Below are 23,392 nucleotides of genomic sequence, written 5' to 3'. Positions count from 1 at the left end.
ATTTGCACAAGCGTGACGCCTAAAGTTACAAATCTTTTCGCGCTTAAAAGAAACGGAAAGAGGAAAGTCCTGACGAAAAACAATTACGCTATTGCCCCCCTCTCTTGCACCACCGGATTCAACCGCTGGGATGCCTCACGAACCGCCGCGCAGTAAGTCTCTGGTAGATTTCGAGGTCGCTGGGTACGTCTCGCCCACAGCATACACGTTTTCATTAGATCTTACCGCTTTCGCAGGGAAAAACTCGTAACAAGCCATAGTCAACGATGGATCACAATAACATCGACCGCACTCCACGAAAACGCAACTCGAACATATATGTATGTGTGTGGTATTGTGACTGACGGGTAACTCGCGCTTATACTTAAGCACCTGATTTCATAAATTTTTTTTTTTTTTTAATCGAGTACCAGATTGGGAAGTGCACTTGTTACTGTAGTTAATCAGCTACTTAACTATAAGCGCGCCTCACCACGCAATGCTCATGTTCCATGAATACACACATGCTTATACACACACGCACATGTAAAGGCACATAGGCATAAAAATTCTCCAACTAGTGATATCCCATAATTGCGAGTATCGCTTCCCGTGTGTACACACAATCAAATGTATATACATATGTATGTACATACATACAGTCTGTATGTGAGCACTTCACAAGATCTACCAATTGCAAATGCTTGTCTTTAAAGAATTTGTGTGTGCATGCTCATCGCGAAAACATTTTTTTTATGTGCACCAACGCTATTGTAAAATTAACGAATTCCACAAATAATAACGAAAACGCAAATATTTTGTACGAGCTTGCCAAACGGTTTGAAGAGTTCGGTATACTCTTCACACAGAAGGGAAGAAATTTTAATTTTCGTGAGCAGCTGCTTGTGCTCACATGCGTACATACATATACACATTTGAGAGAGCAGAGAGCAGAGAGAGAGAGAGAGAGAGAGAGAGAGAGAGAGAGAGAGAGAGAGAGAGAGAGAGAGAAAGCAAGAAAAAATTGAGCATAGAGGCATCTTTTTTTCAACATTTGACCATTTCGTTCGAGCGCATGAAGCGAAATGATTGTGCTTTCGTATATTTTCATAGTCCAAACCTAAAAGTTAAGAGCCAAGCAAATACGAAGTGGGCAAGGAGATTACTCTCGTAATCTCCAAAAAAAAGTGTACAAAACACTTTACACTACGTGTCCGGTCTGTGTGTTGTCTGGTTAGTGGTACTACAGATCCCGAACTTTCTTTGAGAGATAAAATCGTCTATTCTAATATGAATTTATATTAGTACCGTATTTATTCTTAGTCCTGTACCTTTAAAAGTAATAAATCACATACTAATTAGATGAGAGTATCCGATAACTTAGTTTTTTAATTAATGTAGTAATCAATTTATATATTTTTTTAAGAGAAATTATAAAATATATTTATTTACAGCTTAGCGCACTGCTACCTTATTGATAACTTCATCTAAACAGAGAATTACAATAAATTATCTACTTAAAAGCTATATTAATATTAATATTATATATGGAGATATTTATGGTTATTTATGTCGATGAAGAACGAAGCAAACTGTGCGTCATCGTGTGAACTGCAGGACACATGAACATCGACATTTTGAACGCATATCGGAGTCCATGCTGCGTGGACTACATACGGTACAGGGTTGTAAAACTATGCTAATTAAGTTGTTTAAAAATGTTTGGAAATTTTTAAGCATATGGTATATTTGGTATATTTATTTATATATTCTATAAATAATATTCATAATATTAAAGCATATATATGAAAGGTACTATATCTCATTGTAAATGTTGTATTTATATATTCTATAAATAATATTCATTATATTAAAAGCATATATATGGAAGGTACTATATCTCAATGTAAATTTTGTATGAGAAAATTGAAATATATATATATATTGCCTAAATAATTTGTGCACGTCAAACTGTTTTAGTAATATTGTTTGAATGCAATATCATTCCAGTGTTTCATTCCATTGTAAACTTTTTACAAGAAGATAAGCTTGAATTCTGCAGACCCTATTCGATAGCCAACATCCGCTCAAATAGCTCACATCAAGAGAATTGGCAGTGGGGAAAACGAATGTTACCTGCCGAAAGAAACAAATCTGTTTATAATTTTGTCATCGTTAAGTAAACGCGTATTGTTTTTTGAATATTGCAACATGGAAATTTCCGGCAATAATCGCTATGAGCTATTATCTATGGAGGATGAATCGGTGGCCCCTGCTATTCCACTTAAACAAAGCGCCGGATCCGGCAAAAATAAAAAAGACCATTCTGTACAGTCAAACACTGTTAAGAATGAAAAGGAAAATAAGATAAATACGCTTAATAAAAACATTACAAAAATTACAAATGACAACAACGGCCCAAAAGGAAATACTATTTCGAATGGTATAAGAGAATTGCGTACTAAAAATATTCGTATGAACGGGTCAGAAAAGATTCATTCCAATTTACCAGAGTACAATAATGATCTTCCGCAAAGGCCTATTAGAGATCGGGAAAGTAAGGCTGCACGTTTCCGTGGTAATGAAAAGTTTGGAAAGCGAGAATTTGACCGTCAGTCAGGCTCGGATAAAACGGGTAAATATCGCCTATTTTTTGAAGGTTGATACATATATTTATGGAAGAAAAATTATAATATATAACGTTTATTTTATAGTTAAAAATCGTAAAAGTGGTCGTAAGGTCAATATGCCGTACAGATATATGTATATGTATATACATAGGTATAAAATTATCATTTGCATGTCTATTTGATTTGTAGAAGCGTGTTTCATATCCTTGAATATGATCTGTGTGATCAGATTTCGTAAATTTTAAAAAGCTTGTATCACTACTGCCAAGAGGCGGTTGTGACTTCCACAATCAATCGCCCAAAATCTGCAGAAACCTGTGTGCCACCTCGAAAGTAGTTATACAGAAAATAGGTTTTTATACCCTGAACACATTAAAAATGGGAAATCAGGGTATAATGGTTTTGTGTAAAAGTATGCATCGGGCTGAAGGAATCATCGCAGACCCCATAAAGTATATATATATTTCCTTGATCAGGACGACAAACTCAGTCGATATAGCCCTGTCCGTCTGTATGAGTGCGTCGACCTTAGTAGATACAAAAGCTAGATAGCTGAAATTTGGCATGCATACTCGTGTATACCATACGCAGTACGAGTTTGCTTTTTTTTTTTTTTTTGATAAATAATTCGATACCTTTTTATCGAGAATAATCGATTTTGATTTTTCAGTCTCATTTGAATATTATTAGACCTAAAAGCTTCAGATTTACTGTGTATATACACATGATGAATGCAAACATTTTGTAATTTACAGATTTTGGATACCACGCCCCCTTTACCCACAATTTATAAAATACTAGAGACTTGTGCTTTGGAATGTACATACATATTTGAACATTTTGAATACGTTCTGAAAGTTTCATTAATACCCAAAAAGTATATACATATATGTATTCTTGAACGACGAGCTGAGTCGATTTGGCCCTGTACGGCCGTATGTTTGAACGCGTCAATTTCAGAAGACATAAGAGCTAGACTTCAAATTTTTTTTATATGTCCGTACATAGCGTTTATCACTAAAAATCGATAACTCAATCCGATATTTTTTATCGATAAAAACCTAATCGAAAGTCAGTTGTAAAATTATATCTCCCACATCATTAAAGCTATTGTCCAAATTTTTAAATATATATTAAGTTTCATTACGATCGTACGTCTATAAATTAAATTATTCAACAAATAAGTTCTCATAATATTGCCAACACTGCAGCGCAACCCAAGCGCAGTCGCCTTTATGTGTGTGTGTGTGTGTGTGTGTGTGTTTCCGAATTATTATTGACCAATCAGATGCTTGTAGGGTTCAGGGGATCTCGTAGTCGAGCAGTCTCGACTAGAGCTTTCTTATTTGTTTAGATAGCTGACTCTTGTTAGTCGGGTTAAGGCACTTCTTATCGGAGTGTTAGAGGTGTCTTGGCGATTCTCATGCAAAGTACAGCGATATAAAATGTGTGATGGACAGAAAATTGATATATAAATCCTTTATAAAAATATCTATATAAATATACCTATCTAAAAATATGCAATAACTTATAATCGGTGATTCCAGTTTACATAGGAAACACACTCTTACTTACTTAAATTGCACAACAAATCCGTTTATTTTAGGTGTTAAGTCTGTGGATAAGCGCGATGGAGCTGGGGCACACAATTGGGGATCTGCAAAGCAGGATATTGAAGAACTGAAATCAGCCACTGTAGCTCCTGTTGTAGACAAAGAAGACTCTGCAAATGAACAGTCTGGCGAACCTACTAATACTTTGGAAGAAGATGAGTCAAAGCTAATGACTCTTGATGAATGGAAGGCTCTTAAGGATCAGCGTGCTAAGCCTAATTTCAATTTGCGGAAAGCTGGTGAAGGCGTCGATAATTCAGAATGGAAAAAAATGACTGTCTTAAACAAAAAAAAGACAACAGATATTGAAGATGAGTTAGAGTACGACCCATCAATGTATCCCCAGCGCGTTGGTCGTATACAACGTATTGTAGACATACAGTTTAATTTTAATGATGGGCGAAAATCTGGCTTTCGGAAAGGACCACGAGCACCAGCGCGCGGTGGTCATCGGGAAGAATCGGTGCTCAACGCTGGATTCGAAAAAATTCCGTCATATAAATCTGCAAAACAACAACGCAGTGGATCAAAAAATTTAAAAGTGGATGATGAAAGTCAATTTCCAACTCTTTCTTGAAACTCAAATCAAGCAAATCCAATTTTACGCAGTTATTGAGGGTCATTCATTTTTCCTTAAATATATAAATGTACTTTACTAAACAAATCAATATTGTTAACCCATATCATAGAAGTTATATAAATTGGGTTTGAATTATTCACGGCAGTAATGATCAACAGGCTATTGGAAATAGTTTAGTGTTGGAACAACTATACTTATTTTTTATACTTAAGATCCCGGTATTCACATGAGGTTTAAACCATATTACAATTATATGAATGCTATGAAAAGAAAATACAAAATCTTGTATGAACGAGAAAATGGACAATTTGAATTCAATAAAAAATTCAAGTTCATCTTCTAAAAAAAAAAAAAAAAAAAAAAAAACGGAGCTTAATTTTAACATTTACGAATAAATTGAATACTCCAATTCAGTGAATTTTAGGTAATTTCAGAATTATGATAGTTCAATCATAAACGTCGTGTAAATATGTAAAAAAAAAAAAAGAAGCTATAACCACTCTTGAATTTTTTATTTATTTATTGAAAAGGTATTGACAAAACTGGAGTCACCTAAAACTATAGTTAAATAGTCTACAAAACGACAAAATTATTACAATAGTATCTCCAACCCGATGGGGGTATTTTATTAGCCAGTCCGGCCTTACACCCAAATATGGCCAATGATACTTTTGAATTTTTGAAAAGAAAATGAAAACTTAAATGAAAGAGCTTAAATTTAGTTAATATAATAACACATAATAATTCTCAAGGTAAAAATTAGTAAGGAAAGAGGAAAGTATTGCAAATATTGCGTGAATAGTGAAAAGAACAAAGAATTTGAAAAACAACTAAAAAGTAGAGCTCGCAAATGAGAGATGACACTTTTTCGTTGCTGCAAATAAGTGTCTCACTCACACAATAAAAGACTCAGATAGAAACTGATATTGTCGCGTCTGGCTTAGCTCGTTCGTTCTCTGAGCGAGACAGTTATTTCTGGTTTCGTATCGCTCAAGTCAAACACTGATCGTTTGCTTGAGTTAAATGAAGCAAACTGTCTTTTGCAAACTAATTTCTGTTGAGTTTTTTAGTCAAACTGTCTTTTGCTGAGTCTTTGGGTGAGAGAAAATCGTATCAGTCTTTACATTATTAGTCACTAGCTGGCCCGGCAAACGTTGCATTACCCTATCCATTATTTCTATTGTTCAGGTTGGGATACACTCTGATTAATTTATTAATCGGATTTTCGTAAACGACATTCTTTGTTTTTTGGTCGGGTGCAAAAACAAATAATGCGGATGGTTTGCCAACACGTGAGCATGCCACGTACAATTGACCATGAGAAAAACACGCATTTTCTAGATTGAGGCCACAAACAGTCAAAGATTGGCCCTGTGATTTGTTGATCGTCATGGCGAAGGCAAGACGAATCGGGAATTGAATTCGTTTAAACTCAATGGGCATATCTGTTGGGATCATCGGAATCCTGGGAATAAGAACTTCATCTTTAAATTTTCCTTTGAGTATCGACGCGTGAATCACATTGCTCATCAGTTTTCTTATCACCAAACGCGTTCTATTGCACAGTTTTGGTTGGTTTAAATTTCTAAGCATGATAACTACCGAGCCAACCTTCAGTTGTAAATTGTGCGGTGGTAAACCAGGCACATCCAAGGAGTTCAAAAATTCAGTTGGATAATTAGTGGCTTCTTCTTCGTTTGTTAAACAGTTGATAGATTTGAATGAATACAGAGTACCAACGATTTTATTTTGAATTATAAGATTAAGGTCATCCACATCTAAATTGCAAAAATTTTGAGGAAATGAAATCAAGCCACTCGATTCATCAACAGGAATACGGCCATTACCGATATTCAGCAATTGCATCGAGAAATCATCAGCAGATAGATCGTTCAACAATGCAAGTTTCATATTTACAGACAGTTGAAGATTGGTTACAGATTTGATGCTTTGAGGCAAGCGTTTATTTCGTCGGCAGCAGTAGATCTTGGAATTACTGGTAGTGTTTGTCGGAAATCGCCAGATAATAAAATCATTGAACCACCCATCTCGAGTCATTGCGGAGATCTCTTAATATTCGGTCTAGTGCTTCCAATGCGCGTTTGTGCGCCATTGTGCATTCGTCCCATATGATAATTTTTGATGCTACTAATACTTTGGCCATTGCAGAGTATTTTGAAATGTTACATGTCGGTTGTCCAGTAGCTTGAAGATATAATGGCAATTTTAACGCTGAGTGAGCCGTACGGCATCCGTCTAACAATGTGGCCGCTATTCCAGAAGAAGCAATTGCCACAATTTCCATCATCAATTGCATTAATCAGTGTATCATAGACATTCGTTTGAACTGACTGCATTAGTTCATGTGGATCATATTCACGTTCACGTTCTAATTCTCTATTCATTCCGCGTTATTCATTCCGCGATCTGGCGCTGGCACTAATGGCAATGTCACTTTACCACTAAGGCAGCACAAACCGGGCGTTTCACCAGCAAACTTCAATGCGCCACAATGCTGGCAAACAACGTCCATTGGACCAATGCAAACTAAACGATGCAAGCTGTAGTCAATGGTGCAATCATATCGAAACTCTGCTCGGTTCTCTTTGAGAAGCACGAATTAAGGCCCTTCTTTGCTGGGTACTAACGCGGTGCCTTTCTCGGGCGATTTTTCGTCTTCGTCAGATATTTGACTCGCGTAATTCCGTTGCCCAATTGCATTATGCGTCCGCCGGGAAAGATTAGATCTTCTAGGACGCGGCACTTTTATGAATAGTAGTACTGAATATGCCCTCGCACAAAACCACATAAAACAATCGAGAAATATAATATAATATAATATATATAATAATATAATATAACAAATATCTGAACTTTCGAGATATTTAGCTTCTGTATGCACGCGTAAAATGTGCTGTTTTTATGAATAGTCCGGTTAGCCTGAGGTTGTGCCCTAGACTGACTGACTACATTTGTTTATTCACTTCTATACTATTGTATAATATGAGAGCAGGACCGAAAACTGTCACTGTTAAAAAGCCTACTGAGTATCAATGGAAATTTGAATCTTTAGGGAAATTTGAATCTTTGTTACGAAGCAGAGCATATAGGGAAAAAACGATCAAATCGCATTTGCGAGCTCTGGTTAAAAGGCTCTAGTCGAGACTGCTCGACTAGGAGATACCCTGAACAGATGATATTCTAATCATTCTGCACTTCTATGCACACTAACATACATTTGCATCTACACAAATGTGCAAGCACGTGCTCTGCAAACTGCGCAGTTAGCAATATGAGAATTTAGTTTTAGTTTCAGAAATGTGTGTATATTCCCAAGCACGAATCTCTTGTACTTGAAATACGTTTTTTTACAAATTAGGTTTACTGCGGAATACTCATTCACATCCCATAACAATTCAGTAACTAAGCTTAGCCACTAAACATAGAAACCATAAACTGGACAAGTAGTGAAAGATTTTTGACCATTGCAATTAAAATTTACGAAAAAGTTTACTTATGGAAAGTTTGTCCAAAGGTATGCTAAATAATATGTTTCAAAAGATTTTCTGTGCCCTTTGATTTATTGTAAAATACTCAGCCTTAACCTTAAAAATATTTGTGTGTTTCGTGGAAGATAACTTATAATGCTATAAAGGGTTTTTGCTCCTTTTTGCTCCATTTGGCCAAATATCGTATGTTGCAGATACATACGTGATTTTGCTAGAAGTTTGGATCAGCAACAATAGGCAAGAAGACGCTGTCAGAAATTGTATATTGGAAAATGTAAACAGTGAAAACATATCTTATGTGCAACTGGACATTATTATGCAAAAAGTCTAAAAGTTTAGATCATCTTCGATATATGTAAAAGAGAGTTGTGAAAAGTGTTTTTATACTTATAACTCGAGATCTGCTGGACCAATTTGCATGGTTTTTGATTTGTTGGATTTGTCTCCGCTACGAGTAGGATAATAGATTTTAAAAATACTGAAAAAATTTCACGAATACTTAAAAAACGCGGTTTTTTTCCTAAAGATTCAAATTTCCATTGATACTCAGTAGGCTTGATAACAGTGACAGTTTTCGGTCCTGCTCTCATATTATACAATAGTATAGAAGTAAATAAACAAATGTAGTCAGTCAGTCTACGGCACAGCCTCAGGCGAACCTGACTATTCATAAAAACAGCACATTTGATAAAAAATAATACGCGTGCATACAGAAGCTAAATATCTCGAAAGTTCAGGTATTTGTTTGTCTCAAACATAAATTTGTGTAAATTATTTATATTTATATTTCTCGATTGTTTTATGTGGTTTTGTGCGGGGGCATATTCAGTATTACTATTAATAAAAATGCCGCGTCCTAGAAGATCTAATATAGCGAGTCAATTATCTGACGAAGAACGAGAAATCGCCCGAGAAAGGCGCCGCGTTAGTACCCAGCAAAGAAGGGCCATAATTCGTGCTTCTCAAAGAGAGGCGGCCTGTGAAACGGCAATAAGAAATGGTTCAAGGATTTTATTATCTGGCGGTTTCCGACAAACACTACCAGTAATTCCAAGATCTACTGCTGCCGACAAAATAAACGCTTGCCTCAAAGCATCAAATCTGTGGCGATATGTAGCCATATGTAACTTCAACGTCTGTAAATATGAGAGTTGCATTGGTGAACGATCTATCTGTTGATTTCTCGAAGCAATTGCTGAATATCGGTAATGGCCGTATTCCTGTTGACGAATCGAGTGGCTTGATTTCATTTCCTCACAATTTTTGCAATTTCGTCTCATTAAAAGATGAGCTTATCAACAAAGTATTTCCGAATATCATTGCTGATGAAAACTGATGAGCAATGTGATTCACGCGTCGATACTCAAAGGAAAATTTAAAGATGAGGAAGTTCTTATTCCTAGGATTCCGATGATCCCAACAGATATGCCCTTTGAGCTTAAACGAAATTCAATTGCCGATTCGTCTTGCCTTCGCCATGACGATCAACAAATCACAAGGCCAATCTTTGATTATTTGTGGCCTCAATCTAGAAAATGCGTGTTTTTCTCATGGTCAATTGTACGTGGCATGCTCACGTGTTGGCAAACCATCCGCATTATTTGTTTTTGCACCCGACCAAAAAACAAAGAATGTCGTTTACAACAAGGTGCTTGAATGAAAATCCGATTAATAAATTAATCAGAGTGTATCCCTACCTGAACAACATAGGTTTAAACAATTTCTTACCTAGAAATAATGGATAGGGCAATGCAACGTTTGCCGGGCCAGCTAGTCTTTTAAATAAATAAACACAAAAATGTAGACAACAGAAACTAAGCAAAGAGCTACTAAGGAGAACAAAATTTTATGTTAGTGTCTTAGCGTGTTGAGCTCCATTGTTGAGCTAAAACACTAACCAGACAACACATAGACCGGACGCGTAGTGTGAAGTGTTTTGCACACTTTTTTTTTGGAGATTAAGATTTCGTATTTGCTCCTCACTTTTAGGTTCAGGCTACGAAAATATTCGAAAGCACAATCATTTTGCTTCCCTTGCTCTCTCTCTCTCTCGGTGCTCTTTGCTCTCTCGCTATGTATATGTATGCATGTGAGCACAAGCTCACACAGAAGGGAAAACATAAGTTCTAGCTGCGAAGAAATTTAAATTTTCGTGAGCTGCTGCTTGTGCTCACATGCATACATACATATACATAGCTGAGAGAGCAAAGAACACCGAGAGAGAGAGAGCAAGGGAAGCATTGGGCATAGAGGGATCTTTTGTTCAACCATCGACCATCTCGGTCGAGCGCATGAAGCAAAATGATTATGCTTTCGTATATTTTCGTAGCCTGAACCTAAAAGTGAGGAGCCAAGCAAATACGAAGTTGTGTGGATCCTAGAATTGGCTAAAAATAAATGCTGGAATAGCAAACTAGCTTATAAAAAACAAGTAAGAACGTTGCAGTCGGGCGCTACCGACTGCGAAATACTCATTCACAGTCCCTTTGAAAATTTAATTTAATTTGGCTTTAAAAAAAATTAGTACAAAACAATTATGCTTTTTGATTATATTGTAGCATTTGGTAATTTTTATCGAGTAATCGATAATTATTATATTGATCGTGCACTTTTTGAGTACAAATGTATGGTAATTTTCGTTGATAGCTTTCGGTCACTTCTATTGCAGATTCTTTAGCGTTTGTTTACATTACAAAAGCGCGCTTTTTAGCATTCTAAGAATTGCGATTGATTTCTGGATTTTCTAGCTGTTATTGTAGTTTTGTCAGATGACGCTCTGTTATTAGCTTATTGTATTTTAGCTACTAGTCTGTAAAGCAAAGCGATAGCGTGGGCGCTAAAGGCGTCGCAAGTTATGTTACAGCGGCGGAGGCTCAAGTCCCCATCAAGGTTAAGTTTTTTTTTTTTTCATAAATATTTCTTTTTTTATAAAATAGATATTTTATTCTTCTTAAAAAGCCCTCAAATATGTATGTACGCATATATGCATGTATATGTATGTACATACATAAGACTGCACGCATATGTAGCATCAAGCATTCCAGCCTTTCTTATGCACGCGCTCATTTGTATGTGTGTATGTATGTACACATAAATGCATACTCTAGCGTTGACATGAGACTGATTTGTTTTTGCTTTGTTCTTGAATTTACCATCCGCTACTCTCATAACAAGAATCTTATTTTTGGATTTCATTTTAATTACTATTGTTGACAGTAGGCGGTAGCGTTGTCGGCAAAGGTGCCGGCTAAATTTGTTTTTGTTATTTTGACAAACATGGCTTGGGTGCGAGTTCTAATCCCGCGGAAAACTCTTTTTTGTAAATTGCAAATTTTGTTATTTTAGCTTCTTTTATATTTTTTAAATATTTAAATTTTATTTTTAAATTTTATAAAAATGTTTCCTTCATCAATGCCTATTAAGCCTATTTGTATATACATGTACACACATAGATAGCTCAAGCATATAAATGTCGCAATTTGATACTACAAATCCCGATTGCCACGCCCCTAGTGGCCGTAGACACCTCATTTTTGGCCAGTTCTTAGAAAGAGCTAACGGTAACATATATGCGAAATTTGAATGCTTACGCTCAAAAAATGTGAAAATTACAGGGTATTTTTCGATATGCCACGCCCCCAAAGAGGCGTGACAATTATTTTTGGGGCATCGATAGAGGAGGTTACCAGTAACTCAACTATCCAAATTTGAAGCTTCTAGCTCTTAAACTGTAGGAGATATAAAGTTTTGCGGTTTGCCACGCCCCCTTTGGGCGGACATATATCCACCATAGCTTGTTGGACTTGGGTGGTCAACTCGCGTATATATACCAAATTTCAAGTCTCTAGCATCAATACTGCCTAAAATATAGCCAAATTTGAAAAATTACTATATCTTCAGGTCCGATTTGCCACGACCCCAGTAGGCGTAGACATAAAATTTTTTCATCAGTCATTATAGAATTATAGCATTAGCTCACGTGCGAAATTTCAACGTTCTAGCCTTAGAACTTTAGGAGATACAGTTTTATCTGATTTGCCACGCCCCCAATGGGCGTAGATATATCCACCATAGCTTTTTGGACTTGGGGGGTCAACGCGGATCTACATACCAAATTTCAACTTTCTAGCTCTTCAACTAACATGATTTCTGGTATATCGGAAAATGCATTTTCCGATTTGCCACGCCCCTAGTGGGCGGATCGAGAAAATTTTAACACTTTATAAATCGGAGTTATACACGAGTATGTGTTCCAAATTTCAAGTCTCTAGCTTCAATAGCGGCGAAATGAACTGCGTTCATACGGACAGACGGACGGACAGCAAGACGGACATTGCACAAAACCAATATACTAATTCACTTCGTGAATGAGTATAATTAGCTGATATATTTAGACATTATTATTTTTTTTTTTTTCATGTTTGCTGAAATTCACTATTTTTTCTATTCTACCCTATAATATACTGCAATATTAGGTACTATATGAACCTTTTTATTTCTAATTAAAAATGTGCTTGTTTGTGTATTCAATAGTAATATGCTAGATCTAGCCTGAAATCGTCTAAGCTGGCAACACTATCTGATAGCATAAACGGAAAGAAAATTCGAACGGTGCTTTATCATTTCCTTCTTTCGTTGCTTCTTATTCTGCAAGTTTTGCTTACCGAATTTTTCGATATGTGCTCTTAGCTTGCGATGTTTCGTTCGTACGCCTAGCTTAAACTTACTCTATTTTGAAAAAAAAAAAAAAAAAAATAAATAAATAAATAAATAAAACGAGACAGTGAGACAATGAGCAGTACAAAAACATAAGTGTCTCGTTTCAAATGCCTTCGTGCAGGCTTCTGTAGCTACCCTTAGAAGGCATATCTAATATTATATGCGTGTACTTGACAAAGCACAATTTAAACAAGAATACGTTAGTGAAGACTGCTTTATGGTCATAAAATATATTTTATTTTTATTATCCTAATAACTGTCCTAAGATTAATCTCGCATAAGTTAATCCTTTCTTTAACTAAGTAAGCTTAACTCACAATAAACTGTAATTTTTTAATAACTTTTTTCTCTTAATTAAATCAAAATGTATCTTAAAGCAGGCAATAACTTTGTAATCGTTTTCGTATTATTGAAATAAATGAATAAAAGACCAATTTGCATTTGCCTCTTAATATAAAAATACTTTATTTTTTATATTTATACGATATTCTTACCACTTTTTCTTTTGTGGCTACAGTTCGTATTGTCTTTTAATACCCGAAATAAATTCACTTAACTTATTAGATTGATAGATTCCTTTTTTCAATTCTTTTTTGTTAATATTCTTCGATTCCTGGAAAAGTTATATACAATTAAAAAAGCTCGTACTGATAAATAAAATTTAAAAAGTACTCACATAATATTTATATTCTGGAGAAGTAGATTCTAATATCAAAATTCTGTTCTCTATATTTTTGATGCGATTAAAAATATTGTCTTCGTCGTCCGGAGCAATATGCAAATATTCTTCTATATTTTTTAAGCGCGCATTTTTCACTACATTGCTTTTAACCAGTTCACAGTGTTGATGTTTTGTAGTCATTAGCTTATTTAATTGAGAAGAATAGTTAGGTCGTGTTTGTCCCCTATCTTCAAAAGCGCGATATACTACAATAATATAATCAAAACAGCGAATGAGATGATATATATATGATATGATATGATATATATGCATTCTCTTACCTCTTATATGACTGATTGATTGTTGCTGCTTTACAAGAATACTTTGAGTGCGCGCACATGAATCTTTTGGTAGCGTCGATTCTGTATGTGCCCTATCTGTCAATTGTTGCTTGAAGTCTATTATATTGTGGAGATTAATTTCATCCCGTTTCCTTTTCAAAAAACATTTTATCCGTCTGGTTAACTCGCTGTCACCTATTCTGATTTGTACAAGTTTCTTTTCAAAATTATTTTCTACTTCGTGTTCAATTTTGCATGAAGAATATTGAAACGCGTTTGAAGACGTTTCGGTAAATTCTGTTATAAATTGGAAAAAAATATAAGAAAATAAAAAGTCGCGTTTAACTTTTCCGGTAATGTTATGTATGTATTTTAAATATTACAAAAGAGAAATTTATAGTTTCTTACGGGGCCAGGGGCACTCCATATTTGCTTTCCATTCTCCGATCTTATCATTTTCATATATTTCCTTTTTCCAAATAGGCACACTCGATTTCAGCTTGTCTATAGCAAAGCTAACCGATTCCAATGCCGCTGGGCGATGAGGCGCAGATACGGCAATTACAACACTTTCTTCAGCTACAGGAACGCACCCGAGTCGATGATATATCGCAATATGCTTTAGAGTTGGCCACCGGATTCTTAGCTCAGAACAGATCTTTTCCAATTCCTTTAAAGCCATGCTCTCATAGGCTTCATATTCCAATGATATCACCTATAAAGAATTTTAATTTCAGAACCTATATTCCACAAATATATATTCCACAATACCAAACTAAACAAATGTAAAAAATGTAGGTCCGTGTTATAAAATTATACCGTCAGCGAAATGATCGCATATTGTTTTTTTTTTTTTTTTTTTTTTTTTTTTTTTTTTTTTTTTTTTTTGTCAAATTGAGATTTTAATGCAGAAAAGATAAGAACTAAATAGTTTTTAATTTTTATCTTTATAATATATATAATATAAATTTCTATTTAAGCGTATTTTTATTTTATACGGGAATTTGCTATACCCTGAACCCATTGAAAATGAAATGGGATATCAGGATATAATGGTTTTGTTAAAAGTATGTAACAGTCAGATAGACTACCTGAGTCGATTTGGCCCTGTCCGTCTGTCCATCCTTCCGTTCGTCCGTCTTTTCCCAACAGCTAATAATTTCTCTTAATAGTTAATCAGTGTTTATTAAGTTAATATTTTGTCATTCTCATTCGCTGTTAGTCCACCCATACACATAACATAGCATACATACATATGTATATTTGTTAATTTTTGTTTGTTAAATTTTGTTAATTTCATACTCCTTACTTCTATTCTTTTGAACTTTGTCGAGACTGCTCGACTAGGAGATACCCTGAACCCTCCAAGGTGATATATTTATCATTCTGCACTTCTTTTATGCACGTCCAGATACATACATATGCATCCACCCTCACCCGCCCGCGCTATGCTAACTGCGCAGTAAGCAGCGACTACGCTTGGGCTGAGCTGCAGTGTTGGCAATATTATAAGAATTTATTTGTTAAATAATTTAATTTCTAGACGTACGATCTAAATGAAACTTTCAGAACATAATGTTCTAATGTATGTACATTCCAAAGCACAAGTCTCTAGTATTTGAAATGCGTTTTTTACAAATTTGGGGCGAAAGGGGGCGTGGTATCCAAAATCTGTAAGTTACAAAATTATCATAAGTATATACACGGTAAATCTGAAGTTTCCAGGTGCAATAATATTCAAATGAGACTGAAAAAAAAAAAAACAAAATAAAATGTTGGATCATTCTCTATAAAAATATTATCGGACGATTCATCGAATAAATAAAGCAAACTCGTACTGCGTATGGTATATACGAGTATGCATGCAAAATTTCAGCTCTCTAGCTTTTGTATTTTCTGAGATCGACGCACTCATACAGACGGACGGACAGACGGATACAGCTATATCGACTCAGCTCGTCGTCGTGATCAAGAATATATATACTTTATGGGGTCTGCGATGATTCCTTCTGACCGTTACATACTTTTACACAAAATCATTATAACCTGATTTCCCATATTCAATGGGTGCAGGGTATAATGAATAACTAAGAATTGAGCACCGATCAAAAGATGTGCATCACAGGTCACTTATTTAAAGCTTAAGTCGAAACCGTTTTTGGTAAACTTGAAAATCTTTTGGGCGAATCGGTCGCGGATATATTAAGTCACATGGATTCGAGTGAGTTATGTGTGCTCTTGGACTCTATTACGCGGTCAGTTAGAGTTGCCAAAATTTAGTGGAATATATACTGAGTGGGAAAAACGTTCAAAACGATCATAGATGCTGAATCTGATGTCAGCCCTATGGATTCTCTTGCATCGCCGGAAGAAGTTGTTGATTGTATCATCGTGCAAACAGTGTTGCAGAAATTGGATAAATGCTCTCAGGGCGAATAGAGAAACGCTCATCATGAGTCACCATCGTGGATCAACTTCTGAACGTTCTTGAAAGAGCGGTGTTGAATGCTTGAAAATGTGTTTGCAGGATGGTCAGATTGGCAGGTCAGGTTATTGCTTCCAAGTTTCTCAGTCATTTCCTTTTGCGAAGACACGAGCCACATGATATTTAAATGTAAGCGCTTTGAGCAATTGCTCTGTGCCTAAATTGCCTAAGAAAATAACTTTACTTGAAGTATTGCAAATCTAGTACCTGCTGCACTTGTCAATCGAAGCACCATACCTTATCGAATTACAGTCTTCAATTGCAATATCACCTTTGCCTCAAGCTCCTATATCGCCTCATTCGTCTGATGTTGTGCTTCTAGCCACTGCTGTCAATAACCGAGCTGGAACATTCGTTTCGTGTCGTATACTCTTAGACTCAGGATCTCAGTCACTTCGCAAATCAGCTACACCTTTGAAAAAGAAAGTCGCTTACTGCAGTTTCTGGCATTGGAGATCTAGCTTCTCAACTGAAGGGTACTCAGTTGATCTCGTTCTGAAATCGCAGATTTCAGACTATTCAATTGTCATCATTGCAATCATAGCCCAGACGATAAACTTCAAGTAGTAACAACAAAAACAAAGCTGGGTGAAGACAAGAGATCAACTCCGACATTGGATTCGGAGGGCATAGAAGATGAGGACAAGAATGGAATTTCTGCCACAACTTCGACATCGACGTTGAGTATCGCTGAAGATACATCATCAGATATCCATATTGGAAGTTCGGCCAATGGATGATATTTCCACAGTTGGCAGCACGACGGAAGAGCAAACTTCTGCGGAGACTGCAACAGCGGCTGGATGTGCAGCTGAAGAGAACAGCGACAATACCGACTCAAACTCTCCAGTGATGACCACAGCAGCGCTACCAACTATGGAGACTAAAACTGCAAGTACAATTACATCGGCAAGGGATTCAATTGGAAGTAGCAGCAACATTTTAAAGGAAACAAATCAATATCTGTTCTAAAGCATCAGTATCAAACGAAGGATATCTACCATTTGGAGGCGTTGGCTTCGGCAACAATGAAACGATTGACAACTTCCTCAACAGATGTAATCAGTTTTACTAATGCAACAAATGATGACACCCAAAAGCCGCGGAAGTTCTTCAAAGAGGCTCGACTTCACTTGGCGTGGGAGCCGCCACCTAAGCAAAAGTCCAAGGTACTGGTGGCACACTCGGTTTATCTGGATGTCACACTCTCTGGGCTCCGCAGAATGTTCAGGCACGAACATAAGGATTGGATTGGTGATCATTTCGTCAAGAATATTAACAATTATCAAATTTGTATTTGTCCTGTATATTATTAAGATTTTCACAGACAGCAATTCACACACTTGGCCCCCCGCAGAATGTTCAGGCATGAACATATGAATATACGATGATCGTATACATGCCTCCGACTCACTCAGCGACTAGCAGATAGTGCGCTGTGAAAAGATAAGGGCCACATGTACGGACTGCATAAATAGACAAATGAAGACCAACCCTTGCAACCCCAGAGCCAGATTACGAAGGAGACGAGCACTGAGCCTTACAAACTCAGCGATAGGATAAGAATAGCTAATAGACCAACGCGGAGTCTTACACACTCAGCGATAAGATAAGAATATGTAATAGCCCAATGCTGAGCCTTACACACTCAGCAATAGATACATTAGATTTAAGGGTTGAAATTATACATGAGTCTGGGTATATAAACCCAGGCTCAGAATAATAAAGATCAATACGAAACTAAACACCATCATAGTCAAGTGTATTAATTCACAATGTGATTGTCGCTAACAAGATTTGTGCCCCACAGCAGCTCACGATCGGCATGGAGTGAAATTACGTGCCAACTGAAATGAATCCTGCGGATTTCTTATCCAATGGAAGAGCACGGTTGAAGCTCTTGCACTCAAAATTATGGATGCATGGAACTCCTTTGTTGCAAAAGGACAAATGTTATTGGCACTGCTTGTCTGAAGCATGCCTTTCTAAAATCTCGTTGTCATTCAAGTATTTTTGTTTATGTTCATAAACTCATCCGGATTGGCGATCTGCGTCAAGGCTCGTTCCTATTATGTTGTCTTGTTCAAAGAGCTCAGTTGCAACATTAATACTCTGCCCTACAGAATGGAAAAAATATACATTCGTCAAGCACCATTCTTTTGCTCTCTCCGTTTAAGGAAATTGGTCTACTAAGAGTTGGTGGTCGTTTGGAACACTCTGATCTCGGCTTCGATGCGCGCCACCCAATTATCTTACCTAAAAACCACCTTAACCTTCGCTATAATCTCCCATCTTCATCAAAATCATTATGCTCTACGACTGCAGTTTTGACCCATAGGCGACATGAAAACTGTTGCATTGCGAAAATGTATGATTTTCTGCAGGCCTCGCCCTGTGGGTAGGGAACGAGTTGACGGATCTGAGGCGATTATTGTTAAGTCAGGAACATCGCACCGAAGTTCATAACTACTGCATTAACAACAGCTTCGATTTTTTGACATTTTAGCGGCTTTTGGGAGGCAGCAGTGAAGACCGCTTAAAAACACTTAAATCACTTCTTGGCTTCGAAGAACTGCGCACATTGAATTGATAATCGATTCTCGTTCCCATTTCCCGATGATCTTGGAGTTCTCACTCCAGGACATTTCCTAATTGGTCGACCACTCATCGATTTCCCCGAACGAGACATATCATGGTTCGATCACAATCGCCTCGATCGCTGGCAAAGTATGGCTAGCATAAAACAGTTGTTTTGGAAGCGCTGGAGTAAGGAATACCTCACCCTTCTACAACAGCGTGTATAGCTCGAGATGAAGACGACAACAATATGGTGTTCTGCAGAATCTGCATATGTTGTATAAATTTCCAATTTATAACAAAATTTGTTTGTCCTGTTTTCTTTCCTTTTTTTAATAATCAGCCTTTTTATACCCTGAACCCATTGAAAATGGGAAATCAGGGTATAATGGTTTTGTTAAAACTGCGGGGTGCGGGGTAAATATTAACGAAAAACGAAATTGTATAAAATGCATCTTAATATACATTTAAACTTTGGAAACTAGCCTTTAAGATGTGGGAGATATAATTTTATAACTGATTTTCGATAAGGTTTTTATCGATAAAAAAATATCGGAATGAGTTATCGGTTTTTAATGATAAGCTATACTGGCATCTGACTTGAAGTTGAATGTTTTTAGTCGATAAAACATAACAGTATGATTTATCGAATTTTATATGTAAACTTATATGTAAAAAAAACAAGTCTCCAGCTCTTAAATCTTCTGAGATCGACGCGTTCAAACATACGGACAGACGGAAAGAGCTAAATCGACTTAGTCGTCATTCTGCTTTTCTTTTATGCCAAAGTTCGTAGACATGCATCCACACTTACGTGTGAGCGCTTTGCTAACTGAGTAGCGACTACACGTGGGATGCGCTGCAGTGTGAGCAATATTAGGAGAATTTATTAGTTGAATAATTTCTCTTGTAGACGGATAATTTTAATGCAAGTTTTAGAACGTAATAATAATGTTTAAATGTGTGTATATTCCAAAGCTCGCAAATGAGAGTTAATCGTATTTTCTTATATACTCTGCTTCGTAACATAACCGAAAAGATTGTACAGACACGTTCTCGCTCTGAGCGGCTCTCTTTGTTTTGTTTAGAATCGGTTTCGGTCAAAAGCATTACTCATTCGCCTGACGCTTCAAATGAATGTCGCGTAAAGACTAATACGATTTTCGCATCACCTAAAGACTCAGCAAAAGACAGTTTGACTAAGAAACTCAACAGCAATTTTTTTTTGCACAAGTCACTTGTCCGAAATCCGATGTTTTCATACCCTAAACCCATTGATCAAGAATATATACAGTGGACCAATAATGTCTTCGTACAGCAATGATTTTTTTTTCTTTGGCAACGAATAAGTGATGCAAGATGGCCAAAAATTAAAAATTTAAATTTGCAGATTTATTAACTAATATTTTAACAACAAATTAGAAAAACAATAATTTCAATATTTTGCTTAGCATAAAAGTTATAACTAAAAACCATAAAAAAAAACAACACGTTTTCCCTCCAATAAAGTCTTCGTACACTTAACCTATATGCTTAAAAAATACTCTTATAAACTACGAAAGGTTAAATTTTTTGTAAAATTAGTATTTTGTGGGGTAACCCTTATTCTTTATGACTGCTTCTAGTCTTTTTGGCATCGACAAAACTAACTTTTCTGTGTATTTTTTATCAATTTTCATCCACTCCTCTTTTAGTACGTCTATAAGTTTTGATTTTGAACTAATGTAGTTTGTTCTGATCCTTTTTTCTAAAAAATTCCAGCAATTTTCGATCGGATTAAGATTAGGACTCTGCGGTGGTGTCTTTAACAAATGGGGAGTGTTGTATGCCAAATACATTTTGGTGTTATGTGCCATATGTTTAGGATCATTGTCATGTTGAAAATAATAAGACCGTGATAAACCAAACATTTCTACACTTGGAGCCAAATTCTTTTTATACCCTGAACCCATTGAAAATGGGAAATCAGGGTATAATGGTTTTGTTGAAATGTATGTAACAGGCAGAAGGAGGCGTGGCAGACCCCACAAAGTATATATATTCTTGGTCTATTTAGCCCTGTCCGTCCGTCCGTCCGTCCGTATGTATGAACGCGTCGATCTCAGAAGATATAAGAGCTAGAGACTTGAAATAATTTTTCCTAGGTCCATGTGTGTCATGCGCATATCGAGTTTATCACTAAAAATCGATAACAACTCCCGATATTTTATTATCGATTAATAACCTTATCGAAAGCTAGTTTTTTAATTATATCTTCTATACCTTTAGAGCTAGAGCTTTTTATTTTTTATTTTAAATGTAGACTTATGTGTATTTTATAAAATTTCGATTTTTGTTAAAACTTAAAAAAATCATTGCTGTACGAAGACATTATTGGTCCACTGTATGCTTTATGGAGTCTGCCACGATCCTTCTGCCTCCTTCGATATCACTGCCTATAACTAATCTTTTTTACATTTGGAAAAATATTTTCAAGCTGAAGGAATAATTTTATGAATGAAAAAAATGCGGATTAAATTGTGCAGAATGTTATTTACAAATATACTACGACTCAAAATACAGCTTTCTATAGTTAAAATAGCACACATATTAGTTTTGCGACGGTATATGTATGTATGTATAGCCAAAACAATATTCAATCATTAATCATTAAATATATATTATAATTTTATTAATAATATTAATATTCGTATCATTAAAGTAGGTATTTGAAATAAAACAAACAAAAGATAATACCTTTTTTCCTTCAAAGTGGTCACGTGTTGTTCCTACAAAAAATGAACAAGCTCCACAGCTTTGATCAATTATAAGTTGATTTATATGATTTATGTCAATTTTTTTCCGGATTAACTTAATGTGGTCCATTGTGAAATTTGTACTTTGCTATCCTCCACTTATGGGCGGAATCACAGCAATTTCATCTCCTTTACAGAGATATATCTCAGCTTCCAGATTTTCAATGTAGTTTTCGTTGTGAGCTATAATAAGATTATCACTTATGGCTCTCAAGTTGAAACAATCAATTAATTGTATCAGTAAGTTGCCCGCTTTTACCACAGGATCAACAGTAATTTCAGCTCGTGAAGTTTTTGCTAGCTCGCGACTTTTTGCAAAAAATAGCACGTTAATGTTCACTACCGAAGAGGTCCGTTCCATAATTATTATTGATGTTAGTGATGTGAAAGATCATCGATGCATCAAGCATCGATGTTTTATTACCGATGTTTACCGATGTTTTTCAATGTTTTCGCTCATACCTCTAACCATCTCTGGTTTGTGTTCATACACAAATTCATTATATGTATACGAACACTGACCAGACAACAGTGATTCCACCCAACTATCTTAAAAAGGTAAATTATAAAAGCGACAATGGTGAAAATGACGAGTTGGTGATATTAACAGAATTAATTTAATTACGTTGACTTATTATGAAAAAAAAAAACTGTTTTCTTTATTGCAATTTTAGAAGAAAGTTGGCAACTTTTAGCTACTTTCGGCCCTCGGTTTTGCTACTTTTGCTAAAAAAATTTCGGCAAAGCTGCTGCGAAGACATTTCACTTTTCGTGAGCTGCTGCTTGTGCTCACATGCATACATACATATGTATACACACTTGAGAGCGCAGAGAGCATCGAAAAAGAGAGAGCAAGGGAAAGGCAACGAAGGCATCCTTTTTTCAACCATCGACCATCCCGGTCGACCGCATGAAGCGAAATTATTGTGCTCTGCTAGTTTTTTCGTAGTCCGACCCTTACAGTGCAGAGCCGAGCAAATACGAAGCAGACTGGGAGATTACTCTCGAAAATAAGTGTGCAAAACGCTTTACATTACGTGTCCGGTCTATGTACTCGATGGTTAGTGGCCTTACTGAACATCAACGCTGTTATTTTAGATTTTTCCCGTCAGATCTGGCTTTATTTGATGTCCCAATGTGGGAAAAATTCGAAAAAAGCGGGTTGCGAGAATTTTAGCTTTATTTTATTTCATTATTTGGCTTTTTATCATTGTCAACACTAAAAAACATGAATACACATGACTTTGTATTATACAATCACTAACAAGAGAACACATAGACCGGACACGTAGTGTAAAGTGTTTTGCACACTTTTTTTTTTTTTGACATTACGACCCACACAACTTCGTATTTGCTCGGCTCCTCACTTTTAGGTTCAGGCAACGAAAATATTCGAAAGCACAATCATTCTGCTTCTGTGCTCAATGTTTCCTTTGCTCTCTCTCTCTCTCTCTCTCTCTCGGTGCTCTTTGCTCTCTCAAATGTGTATATGTGTGTATGCAT

General features: G+C 36.1%; 3 protein-coding genes, 2 long non-coding RNA genes and 1 pseudogene across 6 annotated transcripts in view; 3 read left to right on the top strand and 3 right to left on the bottom strand.

The window, feature by feature from the left end:
- The first annotated feature begins 1,518 nt into the window (after positions 1–1,518).
- LOC149092478 (5.8S ribosomal RNA) lies at positions 1,519–1,668 on the top strand (annotated as a pseudogene).
- Positions 1,669–2,059: 391 nt separating this feature from the next.
- vig2 (SERPINE1 mRNA binding protein-like vig2) lies at positions 2,060–5,137 on the top strand. The gene is made up of 2 exons (XM_089261246.1): positions 2,060–2,614; positions 4,216–5,137. The coding sequence occupies exons 1-2, from the start codon at positions 2,191–2,193 to the stop codon at positions 4,797–4,799; spliced, it is 1,008 nt and encodes a 335-aa protein (XP_089117372.1). The 5' UTR covers positions 2,060–2,190; the 3' UTR covers positions 4,800–5,137.
- Positions 5,138–7,257: 2,120 nt separating this feature from the next.
- The window catches only part of LOC149092476 (uncharacterized), a 34,378-nt gene continuing 18,243 nt past the window's right edge, over positions 7,258–23,392 (bottom strand). The window contains exon 2 of the long non-coding RNA XR_016196977.1: positions 7,258–7,397. This is a non-coding gene — a long non-coding RNA (uncharacterized LOC149092476). The remainder of the gene's footprint in view (positions 7,398–23,392) is intronic.
- On the top strand, positions 8,392–9,296 carry LOC149092477 (uncharacterized). Its single transcript, XR_016196218.1, has 2 exons — positions 8,392–8,912; positions 9,049–9,296. It is a non-coding gene; the product is annotated as an uncharacterized LOC149092477 (long non-coding RNA).
- Mocs2B (Molybdenum cofactor synthesis 2B) lies at positions 13,528–22,084 on the bottom strand. 2 transcript variants are annotated; one of them, XM_089261236.1, is made up of 5 exons: positions 21,831–22,084; positions 14,441–14,747; positions 14,033–14,329; positions 13,700–13,957; positions 13,528–13,651 (listed from the first exon to the last, which is right to left on the bottom strand). In XM_089261236.1, exons 1-5 carry the CDS (start codon positions 21,957–21,959, stop codon positions 13,542–13,544), a joined length of 1,101 nt encoding a protein of 366 aa, XP_089117362.1. In that variant the 5' UTR covers positions 21,960–22,084; the 3' UTR covers positions 13,528–13,541. The 2 variants fall into 2 exon arrangements, with proteins under 2 accessions (XP_089117362.1, XP_017966682.3); XM_018111193.3 differs by having other exon boundaries at positions 13,528–13,643; positions 13,707–13,957.
- Positions 14,373–22,278, bottom strand: Mocs2A (Molybdenum cofactor synthesis 2A). Its single transcript, XM_089261393.1, has 2 exons — positions 21,831–22,278; positions 14,373–14,747 (listed from the first exon to the last, which is right to left on the bottom strand). Exon 1 carries the CDS (start codon positions 22,248–22,250, stop codon positions 21,978–21,980), a length of 273 nt encoding a protein of 90 aa, XP_089117519.1. The 5' UTR covers positions 22,251–22,278; the 3' UTR covers positions 14,373–14,747; positions 21,831–21,977.

Source organism: Drosophila navojoa, chromosome 2 (assembly GCF_054131105.1).
Source record: "Drosophila navojoa isolate 15081-1374.11 chromosome 2, UAZ_NAV_1.0, whole genome shotgun sequence".
In the NCBI taxonomy this organism is placed as follows: Eukaryota; Metazoa; Arthropoda; class Insecta; order Diptera; family Drosophilidae; genus Drosophila; species Drosophila navojoa.
The sequence above is the reverse complement of the archived record's forward strand: the minus strand, read 5'-3'. Positions and strand labels throughout refer to the sequence as shown.

What these genes read in the sequence shown, in the direction of transcription:
- vig2 (XM_089261246.1), top strand. Translation starts at nt 2,191, where the DNA reads ATGGAAATTTCCGGCAATAATCGCTATGAGCTATTATCTATGGAGGAT. An exon ending in GTCAGGCTCGGATAAAACGG is followed by an intron (nt 2,615 to 4,215) that starts GTAAATATCGCC and finishes CGTTTATTTTAG; the next exon opens with GTGTTAAGTCTGTGGATAAG.
- Mocs2B (XM_089261236.1), bottom strand. Translation starts at nt 21,959, where the DNA reads ATGGACCACATTAAGTTAATCCGGAAAAAAATTGACATAAATCATATA. An exon ending in TATGGAGTGCCCCTGGCCCC is followed by an intron (nt 14,330 to 14,440) that starts GTAAGAAACTAT and finishes AATTTATAACAG; the next exon opens with AATTTACCGAAACGTCTTCA. An exon ending in ATCAATCAGTCATATAAGAG is followed by an intron (nt 13,958 to 14,032) that starts GTAAGAGAATGC and finishes ATATTATTGTAG; the next exon opens with TATATCGCGCTTTTGAAGAT.
- Mocs2A (XM_089261393.1), bottom strand. Translation starts at nt 22,250, where the DNA reads ATGGAACGGACCTCTTCGGTAGTGAACATTAACGTGCTATTTTTTGCA.